This window comes from Falco rusticolus, chromosome 8 (assembly GCF_015220075.1).
Source record: "Falco rusticolus isolate bFalRus1 chromosome 8, bFalRus1.pri, whole genome shotgun sequence".
Classification (NCBI taxonomy): domain Eukaryota; kingdom Metazoa; phylum Chordata; class Aves; order Falconiformes; family Falconidae; genus Falco; species Falco rusticolus.
This window is the reverse complement of record NC_051194.1, coordinates 44,028,866-44,039,950: the sequence shown is the minus strand read 5'-3', so window position 1 is coordinate 44,039,950 and position 11,085 is coordinate 44,028,866. Positions and strand designations below refer to the sequence as shown.

Here is an 11,085-nt window from a genome sequence, read left to right as displayed (position 1 = left end):
GGTGAGCTACAAATCAGAGGGCTCTTGCATAACCCTGCTTCTGTACAGATGGCCTTCAGGGAGCAACCTTGGAGCGTAAGAAAGGTGGCGGGGGCTGTAGTGATCAGTCGTGGGTGGTCACGCGTTGAGCTGAACCCTGCTTTTCAGGTAGCCATCAGCCACTCTGTGCTAAGCCCAGTATCTTCAAGTTATGTGTGGATGAGTATTGACAATGGGAAGAGGATTAAAACTTGCTACGAGTGGATTCAGAAAGGGCACCCAAGAAAAGCGATAGACGAGTATTTCAGTCAAATGTGCTGGTTTTGATCCTTTGCAGCCATTCTTTCTGAATTAAATCAGCAAGTGTTAGAGCAGATGGGCTGGTGTAAACCAGTGATGTAACTGGAGCCAATGAAAAGATGCTAAGAACAGCTGAAGATTTGGGTACTAAAGGGGAAAACAGAACAGATGTCCCACAGATTAAGTACCAGCGTACAGTAACGTACTGAAATGAGCTGCGACGGCCGTGCCTTTGCCATACGTTTACTTCTGTCACCTAGGAGGGCAATGCAAGGGCTGATCTGATAGTTGGAAGTGCTGTTCGGTCAGGCGGGGTGGGCTGCTTTCCCAGTTTTCCTGCTGTATTGGTCGTCATTAGATTTAGGTTTGTGACATCCTTTAGATTTATGACACCCTCCTTATTCAATGGAGAAATCCTTTGAAGATACACTAAATAAAAACGGGTGGGCATGCTCTACTTTAAGAAGACTGAGTGGTTTGTTCTGGGGAAAGGCTGTATTAAGAAATCTGTGTCCTGTCAATATGATAGTGATCATGAGCAGATCATTAAAAGAGACACCAGCACGTGATACTTTTACAGTTTTAAAAACAAAGTTTAATTGTTCAAAGTTTCAACATCAAAATGCATCAACATTACTTTTAGATGTAAAAGTCCTCTCTGCTATAGGTATTTGCTGATTAGCAAGTCTTCTAGGACTTTTTCATGAATGCTTGTCTATGACCTCAGATCTCTTGAGAAAAACTTCCATAAAATACTCACTTTGGGAAATAAATATAAAAGCATAAAAAAGTGGAAAACCCTTGTTACCAGAAGCTTAAACGTAGAGTTATTAACCTTATGCACTTGTCTCTCTTTCCTCACATCTGGCTACTAGTATAGCTCTGGCTGTTAGCCCACTTTTGTTTTCAATATACACTTCATATTCCAGACTAAATTATTTTTAGAAGGCCCTAATGAAATATTTTCAAGATACGGCTGGAGAATGCACGATCTACATATATTGCTGAAGGGGGAAATTGGACTGTGCAAACAGCCAGTTAGAATAAAGTTAGCTTCCTGCTAGTTGCATTTAATTAAGTCACGGGCATTGTAATATAAGCCACCAATATCCTGGATTGCCTGAGCGTAAGGAAGTCTTAACTAGTTTTATTGGCAATTTCACAGAGTGAAAAATGGGAGTTCTTTCTCTCTGAAATCTTCATTTATTCTAATCAACGTTAGTTAGAATTCTTCAGGATTTTAAACACTGGCAAAAATTCAGTTGTTGGTTAGCTAGTAAATCTTAAGACTGGGACAGACAGGTGAACTGTTTAACAGTTAACAGTATAACTAGTATGCTGCTACAAAACTCTGTACAGTCTGGGGACATTTTCATGCAACAAAACCAGAAGAGCCTATCAAAACTCCCTCCCCATATCACATTTTCCAGCATTTTGTTTACAGCTTTGATAACTTGAAGAGGTTTAAGCGTGTAGCGAGGCAGGAGGCTCCTGTAGCATATCGGATCTCTTTCAGTATGCCAATCCATTCCTTCTTTTCATCATCATACCTGCATATTTAACAAAATAGGGTCAGAACATCTTAAAATTTGAGTTTGATGCTTCATCACAAATACACGAAAAGGAGGATAGTCCACATGCTGCAAAGGCTTGTAGCAACCACGTGCTGAAGGATGCCACAAAAGGCTGCTTTTGTCCTCTAGAGCAGAACAGAAATGTTCTTGCACATGTGAGCTCTTCTCCTGGTCATACTTCAGTTACTCCTGTAAAAGCTTCCTCCTTGTCTTAAGGATCCCTTCTGAATTCCGTCAGATTCTTGCACATAAAGGTGTTTTTTATGGGAATCCTTCCTATCCTGCCAGTTAAAACTCCTGAATTTACCATAGCAACTGAAGAGTCATAGCAGAGATGTGATGTTTCATCACTAGTACTGTGATTTAGATTAAACCCAAATAAATCTAGGAGGTAAGGATTTCTGGATCTCTTGAAACAATTACTCATTTCACTATTAACACACGAAGATGTACAAACCTCTATGTATATAGGCTTTACTGCATAATAATGTCACAAAACAGAGAATGTTTTTATGGTGCACTTACAGGGTTAAACCTGCCAAGAGATATGGCAACTTGCTCTCTTTAAAAGAATAAAAGAATCTGGAGATTATGACACAGACTGTTCAAATTATTAGTAGCTGGAAGTAGTAATTAGATACAAATCTCATGTTTATTTGTTACTTTCTGACAAACATTTCTATCTGTCACCAAGCGCTTTACAGCCTGTGCTGTGGTTCATTTCGAGTTAAACAGAGAACTAATTTTACCCTCCCGTGTCTACAAACCTCAGTTTTTGATACAGCTTTCCACCAGGAAAGGGTGATTAACTTTAAACTTACTTCCATATGTCAGTAACTTCACTGGGTGCAAATTCTTTAGATTCAAGCTGAATCATTGCAAAGCCTCCAATAGCATACAAAGCTCCGCTTAAGGTGACTAAACTGATGGAACTTCTCTCTTGGGGAAATTCAGGCATAATCTCCCACCTAAAGATGAAAAGAAAAACCTAAGTTAAACAAACACGTGAGAAATATTCTACACTGAATGCACTAAAATACACCTCTGGGTGACATAAATTCAGGTACCAAGGATCACTTGAGTGAATGGTAAAAGGAAAAAATTCTGAGATTAATCAGCGATGAGTTTCAGTGTCTCCATCCCCACAGGAAATTCCTGTGAGTCTTAAGTGACAGAATTACACCGTGATGACATCTCTTCCCAGAGACCACCTCTTACAGGTCGCCTGGTCCCATCGTCAGTAATAGGCTTCATACAGGTGTCTTGTTCCCCAGCTACTCTCATTTTTTTCCCCTGTAGTTTTCAAAATGCATATCCATTTCAAGTGGCATCAACATACTAATTTGCATATATAAGATGGAGCTCATTAGCATAATTTCAAGTGCTCTGCCAATTCATACGTACAAACATACAGAAGATACAGACATCGCACTTCTGGATAATGTCAACATTAAAACTAATAGACGAATTTGTCTCTCTTGCTTGTGTGACTTGATTGGAAAAAACCAGAGTGAACCAAGACAAGAACCTGCAGATTTTTCAGACCACAGGCTGCACAATGAACAATGGCTGAGAAGAACGTGCCAAACATCATGGTAACAAAATAACCTTTACTTTCTATAGAAGGTGTAAAGCTCAAAGTTCCCTCATAGGATTACTACTTGCACAATTCACATTTGTGTTGTTACATTTTATAAGCAAGTCTCTTTGGGATAGCATACATTTAAGTTAAAGCTTTTGTTGTAAGGTTCATGGCTGCTAATGGCACCTGTCAGTGAAGACAGCACAGCCAAATGCGTTTATATACAATAGAAGTGATTATTAATAAAGAGGTGCATCCAGAACCACTTACATGTTTGAGCTATCATAATAAAGCTTTACTGGCATTATTTTAAATAAACTCTGTAAATAAGATGATAGGAAGGAGGAGCAGCAAACATAACAAAAAGGAAAATTCAGAGTAGAAAGACAGATACAGAAGGTGTAAACTCCTAGAAAATCATAAACATTCAAGGGATGCCAATTGCAAAAGATTCTGGCTGTGAGGAAGAACATCAGGAAGTCTCTGGACCAAATAAGCAAGCTAATTCCAGGTATGACTTGCTCTCTGCTGTTACTACTTTTTCTTTATAGTATTTCAGAGCATGGACTTAAAATTGAAAGTAATCCTGGAGTTTTCATGTTAAAGAAACAAGCAGAATTATCTGCCTGTCACTAACTAGTGGTAAATGGTATTTTCTGTGGTAAGGTAAGTGAAAGGCAAGACACCACAGGGCCACATACCCGAAGGACATTCAGCTGTTCCTGTTCAGGCATCTGGTTTCTCTTGCTGGGGTTTCATGCTTAGTGCCAGTGCTGGTTCAACTAGACTGTGCGGCCCTTGCCCCTTTCTTCCACTTCTCCCCTATTATGCCAGCACACCTGCTCACGTGACCATGTGGTCAACTAAGTTGGGAAAGTAATCAGACTTTAAAAAAAAATAAAAAATTAGAGGGTGGGTCATTCACTGTGAACTCTCTGATCATGTTTGCAGTGAGTTACGTTAGCACAGAAAACGTGCGTAGGGGCAGGAAAAACAAGCGGAGGTGCAGGCTCTTGAGCTGCTATTGGTGCTAAAGAAGTGACTGCAGACCAAGTGTCTCAGTGGGAGCACAGGCACCTGAGCACCATCGTGACTCACCTCAGAGCCCCTAAAAGCCCAGATGATAAACCACTTGCTTAAAAATAGCTTGAATACTGCACTCACTTATTGGTGGTCAGATCAAAAGCTTCAACAGATGCAGTAAGGCCTTCTTCAGTGACACCACCTGCAATGACAATCTTGCCCTTATGGACAGCTGTTCCAAACATCGAGCGAGCCACTTTCATTGGAGCCAGATCTCTCCAGTCTCCCTTCTTGGGATTGTATACAAATAGTCTGTTAGTGCATTTCCTGGGGAGGAAAAAGAAAATCTGCGATCATTTCTAATGAACTTCTGGCTTGTTCCAAGCGAGATTTAGCTGAAGTGGACTGTGTGGGTTTATGTAGAACACCTCTTTCCTCTCCATGAGATCTGTTCTTGTATCTAACCTGGGAATCTCTGCATGTCTACAAAGCACTAATCACATCCATAGAACTAAATCAAACGTTAAATGCTGCTTACACAGGGCAGAAATTTCAGCGTACCTTACAGGAGAAAGACAATGTCCTTTCCCTGTGCATTGTATTCAGACGGGTTTGTGGAGGAGTGTGTGACAAAGCTTACAGAAGAAAGATTACGGTACTATTTTGGCTGGTATGACAAGCTTGTATATTAAATGTCCCCTGTACAAACACTGAAAAATTACCACCATGTGCTCAGTGTGAGTGAAGACTTTGATTTTCCTTATGTTATACCCATTAAGATATAACAACCACCACAGGTCAGAAAATCTGAAACACTGACACAGTAACTCTATGGCACCAAAGTATTTCTGGAAGGAAATAATGCTTTCAGTGAGGGTCCTCATAGCTATGTATTACTATATGTGTCTGCAACGCAAGTAAAATTTGCCTTACAAGTATGGTCATTAAAATAACTAGTTGGGATTACAATTTATATGCAATTTTACTTTCTCATGAAAAAGATGTCCTATATACCATAAAGCATTCCCTTCTGCCATATTGTTAGCAACCTTAATCTAGAGATGTAAAAAAGGGAAACCCTGATTTCAGAGTGTGAGGGCTGCCCAGAGAAGCTGTGGAGTCTCATTCTCTGGAGACATTCAAAACCCACCTGGACATGACTCTGTGCAACCTGCTGTGGGTGAACCTGCTTTAGCACAGGGTTGGACTAGACAATCTCCAGAGGTCCCTTCCAACCCCAACCATTCTGTGAGTCTGTGACACAGGACCAACCAAATGTTAAGAAATTGTCATGAAAAGACTTAGAGACTCACTTATCATCCGTTTTTCCACCAAGACAATATATCAATCCATTGTTTGAGACGGTAGCATGGCCATATACTTTGATGGGTAGTTTTTTGATCTCGCCCCATTTCATTGCCCTGAAACATGAAAAATTTCACCATTAGGCTCTTCCAACTAACACTGGGCTATTTACATGCTATCGGAGGGCATAATTAAATTTTAAACATACACAGGATCATAGCACAATACTGAATCTAGAGACTCCTCCGTGCGAAGGTCCTTGCCTGCAATCACATAGATCTTGCTGTCTGACTCTCCCAGCCCGAAGAGGCACCTGGCTGACGGCAGTGGAGGAAGGGCAACCCACTCACCAGCGATGCTATCCAGCTGAAAGAGCATCAGAACAGGAAGTGTTAGCGAAGGCAAAATAGAAAAAATTCATACAACGAACACTGTTCCACAAAATCCGTCTAATTGCACTCACAGCCTCTCAACAGCTCATCTGCTTGCCCGAACGCCCTACCCCTTCCCTCAGTGCAGCTAATCAACGATGACTTCTACCCACACGTGCTTCATGGTGCCGAGACAAAACCACACAGCTAGCTCTCTCTGCATGTACTCATCCTCACAGAGTTTCTCTGCCTCTTTATTAAGCTCTTCTTCCTTGTTTAAAGGTCTGTTACTCTCTGGGTTCCCTATCCCATGTTGACAAGTAGTTGTTCTCCCCACCTGAAGGGAGCAGACACTCCTACCATCCCACACCTTCACATCTAGCTGTCACGCTCATCCCTACAATGAGAGATGCCAGACATCCTCACACCTTTCCTCTTACTGGTCAGGAAAATGGCAAACGGTACAGACATGTCTTCTGCAATCTCCAGAGCAGAAAAGGTGGTATTTCATTACAAATACTCTCAAAAACTCCTAGGAGCTCTGAAAGCACAATGAATGAAAACTTCACTCCTAAGCAAAAAAGGCAGGCAACAGTATCAGTGTCATCCCCACTGAAGTACTCCCACGGCTGTCTCAGTTGATATCCGGTATGCTGAAAACACCTAAGGAGAAGCAGCAGCAGGAGGACTAAAGAAAACAAACAAAACAATATTTTCCTAGAAGCGGTGCTTAATTTTTTTTTTTGACCTGAGAACTTAAAATTGAACCCGAATCTCTCTAACATTCAAAGAGAATATTTTCTCTCTTTTATTGCATAAAGATTTCCTTCACAATGTACAGGAAAGGAAGGTAAAATGGGAGTTTGCATGAGTGTAAAAGCATTTGATAGAAAGCAAGAGAAAGTGTAAAGTAATCAGATCTGGGTTTAGCTCAGTGACATCTTTTTTCCAAAATTAAGTTCCAGAGTCCAGCTCTCCACACAGAAATTCATCTTCATGGATGTGGATTGCCCCAGTAGCTAGATCTGGGTGGTGTAATGAGGAGAAGATGTACCCATCACAGATCACAGCATGCTTAGTGAATCACTCTTGAAGATGACATATCTACTGATGATAGGGCATAAACCAGTCATGCATTTTTGAGCCAGTGGCTGCCTTGTTTTCTCCTGGGTTGCTAGTTAGCAAATAAAATGGTAACAGGTGCTTCACTGGTGGAGAAGGGGAGATCAGTAGGTGAAAATCGGTTTGGCACCACGTTAACATTTTAGAGGGAACAACAGCCACATGGGTAACGCAGACAAGTATTTTAATAATAGGCAGAAGAAGCGGCAACCAAACTTACAGATGACAAGCAAGAGAGCAGGATTTCAGGGGATGGATGCAGACATATTACAAATTGATGAAGTTTTCAGAATCCTACTTTATATCAGTCTGGAGGTTTAGTTTTTCAGAGGCCCCTTTGTAGTAGCCTGACAAGATTATGCGGTTCTGGATTATACACATTGTGACATCAACACATTATTTCTATCAGAAGAATATTTTTGTAACAAGTTCTGCACTTCAGTGATTAATGGTTTACACCTACATAAGGAAATGAAACAGTGCTAATCCCTCTCTAGCAGACTAAGATTTCCCTCTCATAGATACTAAAAATGCCTGAAACCAACTCTTTCACTGTGTGTGAAACCACAGTGAGCCATACTCCTGTAAACACTTAGTATTTATATTTTTTAATACCTGAAGGCTTTAAAATTTTAGCACTGCTTATCACTCTGCTTTATTTCATACTGACACAGGACCTGCTTTCACTCTATTAGGCCAATGTGCCTCAAGGCAGGGTATGGCTGGCAGCACATTGTATAATTCATCGTGAAATAGTTTAAATATCCCCCAAAGCATGTAGCCAGGTAGCTAAAAACACAACATCATTAGTTCATGGTGTAACCATGCCAAATCGTATTTTTTCTAATTTTTCTGAATATGTTGTGGAAATTAGTTTGTATTAATCAGCCTTATTATTTATACAGATTTACCAAGTTATAAAATTACACCCTCAGTTGAACATTGACTGTTTGCCAAGAAAACAACCTTCTACCTCTAAATTACATATTTTAGAATGCTCTTAGGTTTTCAAATGTAGATGTGACAAAAGGACTTCTGGAACTTGAGTGACAAACGTGGCACTTGAAATACGCACATTCCTGCTGTCATAAAAATATTCAGATGCAAAACCAGAAAGACATTCAGTCTAAAGCAGCTAAGAGCTCAACTTTGACGGAACTTAACAGAAATTCACAAAAGATATTTTACAAAAAACATTGCTAGGCCTAAATTTAGGCACCTGCATCATGAAAAATCTGGGCCTTAAAACAATGAAAGCTGGTGCCTAGATATAACGTAGTAATCCTTTTAATCTTTTCTGAGATCTCACCAAGGGCTTGCTCATGAAAGAGAAGATGCAGGTCCCTTGGTTTCATTTCTCTCTCCAAGACAGGAATAGCTCTCTAAAGATACTGCTCTCCATCGACCGTACAGAGAGACTAGACAACTCACTTGTGTAGACTCAGAACGCTTTTCAGTAACTCTTACAAAGCACACATTATGGCACCAACAATTATAAAGCTTATACCTGGAAGAAGTATGACTGGAAAGGCTGATCCTTGTTCTCCTCTTCCACATACAGTCCTCCAACAACGTAGACCTGATTTTGTTTGGTGACTATACTGGAATGATTTCTGGGAATCTGTTCTGCCAGAGCCGCTAGGTAGCATTCATTTTCAAGAGGATCATAAGCTACTGCAGCAGTGTCATTAACCAGAAGAATGAGGTCTTTCACAAACATGCCGTGCCTGGGAAGGTCATTTAGGTAGCCAGGCAGTAAATCTTCATCTCCTACATCGCCATTCACCTCCCCTTTGGTTGACTTTTCTGTACTTTTGCTAGAGTCAGGCAGTTTTCCAGCAAAAGCATCCTTAATAATCTTTACTTTTTTCTGAAGGTCTGAGTTGCTTTTAATTATATCATCCTTCTCAACATGTTCCTTGAAATATTTTTCTGGCATAAGACGAAAACGTATGCAGTCAAAAATTTCCCCCAGGCTCTTTACTCTGTTCTCCTTGTCTGTTCGCACCCATCTCATTACGGCTTCAAATACCAGTTCTTCCTTCTCTACGTTTAAGCTGTCAGGTGAAATAACCGAGATAAGTTCATGCGGGGCAAGCTGCATGAAGTCCTCTTCTTTGCAGATCTGCACAAAATGATCTGAAACAAAATCACGGGCAGAAAATGCGAGTCTTGGGCAATCAAGCAGGACACCTAATCGAAGGATAGCCAGACAGTTACCGACAGCAAGCCTCTTCTGGAGATAGGAGACGCACACAGTGAACACAGAAGGGATCTGAAAGCGACTGGCCAAAGCAAAAATATCTTGCACGTTAGAATCATTAAGATCAATACTTGCTGAATAAAGGTATTTGACAATCATATCCAGGATGTTGGCGTCAACATTATCTAGAACTACCTCCTTCTTTTTCTCTTCATTTTGTTCTGATAAGAAGTACTCACGAAAATAAGGGCTACATGCTGACAGAATCAATCTGTGGCAAGGCAGGCTTCTGTCACCAGCTTTTAGAGAGCAATCTATGAACTTTTTCTCTTCAAGGAGTTCCTTGAGGCCATCCTGAAGAAGGGTGGATTGGTAAAGTCTAAGCTCTTCAGTGAGTTCCCTTTGGGAATCCATTTCGCAAATACTTGGGAAAGGGGAGGGAGCAGAAAGCTTTTAGCTGTTGCCTGCTCAAAGGTCTGCCTGTAAAAAAGGCAGACCAATGTGCTTTGTCCTGCCTGAAGCCTCTCTGCAATTTAATCTCACTAGCTAAATATAGGTACATACTCTTACAGGTCGGAATTTAGGATGGATGGTTTGGAAAAAAAAAAAAAAAAAAAAAAGAGAGTTGCTCTCACAGCTGTTGAAGACTGAAAGAAGCAACTGTTGCTTTTAGTCACTACCGTCAAGTTTTGCCATCATTCTCCACATTGATTCAATGAGATTACATGCAACGTAAGAAATTACTTGACATGAGTAAGGACAGCAGAATCTGACCCTCGCTGAGACAGCTATGAGCTATATGATGTTACCAAATAATCTGAAATAGAAATATTAATTAATCAAGTTGTCAGCTGCAACTACCATTCACTTTTTCAAAATAGCTTAATTGCTACAGTCATAAAGATAGTAAAAAAACCTCTAGAACTTTGCATCAATTATCTATGATCTAAGAATATTTTTTACATACCCATATCACATCTGCCGTTTCTTCAGATATTGATAATAAGACTTCGAAATTCCTTTTGAGCTTCTTCTTCATATCCCTTTGGTTATATTTATTTGTAAACAAAACCCTACTCTTTAGACGTAACGTATACATTATTCAGGTAAAATTCTGCTTTCAGAAATAACTTCAAATTAAGTCTCCACACCCGCCTTAATAAACCCCATTCTTCATTTTAAATCATCTGTAGACATTATCGTGCTTTTAAGATTTGACTATACTAGAAATGCTATATTTAATTGCTGTTAAACTAAACTGAAAACAGTACATAAGAAAGGTAGAACAGAGAATGAAAAATGTGTAATCCACCATATTAACATTATTCAATGTATGTGTAATTTTTTTAAAAAAAATGTGTTGAATTTAAATTAGAGAAGCCCCAAATCAGTCAAGTAGTTTGAAAAGTGAATGTGAATTTAGGAAAATTATGCATGTGTTGAAGGTTTCATAATTTAGACCGGGAACATTTAGATTTTTATCCAAGGTGGTAATATAGATCAAACAAATTTGAAATTTTAAGTTGTTTAATATACCCTGATGAAGGACTGTACTTTGCTCATATAGAGAATGCTTTTCACCCACATAGTAAAATATTCTTTGAACATAACGGAAACGGGATTGAA

The 11,085-nt window shown here is 39.8% G+C and overlaps 1 protein-coding gene across 1 annotated transcript; it reads right to left on the bottom strand.

Annotated features, from left to right (window-relative positions):
* Window positions 1–848: 848 nt before the first annotated feature.
* KLHL41 (kelch like family member 41) lies at window positions 849–11,003 on the bottom strand. Its single transcript, XM_037397362.1, has 6 exons — window positions 8,764–11,003; window positions 5,972–6,129; window positions 5,772–5,879; window positions 4,600–4,785; window positions 2,675–2,821; window positions 849–1,829 (listed from the first exon to the last, which is right to left on the bottom strand). Exons 1-6 carry the CDS (start codon window positions 9,871–9,873, stop codon window positions 1,718–1,720), a joined length of 1,821 nt encoding a protein of 606 aa, XP_037253259.1. The 5' UTR covers window positions 9,874–11,003; the 3' UTR covers window positions 849–1,717.
* Between the last annotated feature and the right edge of the window lie 82 nt (window positions 11,004–11,085).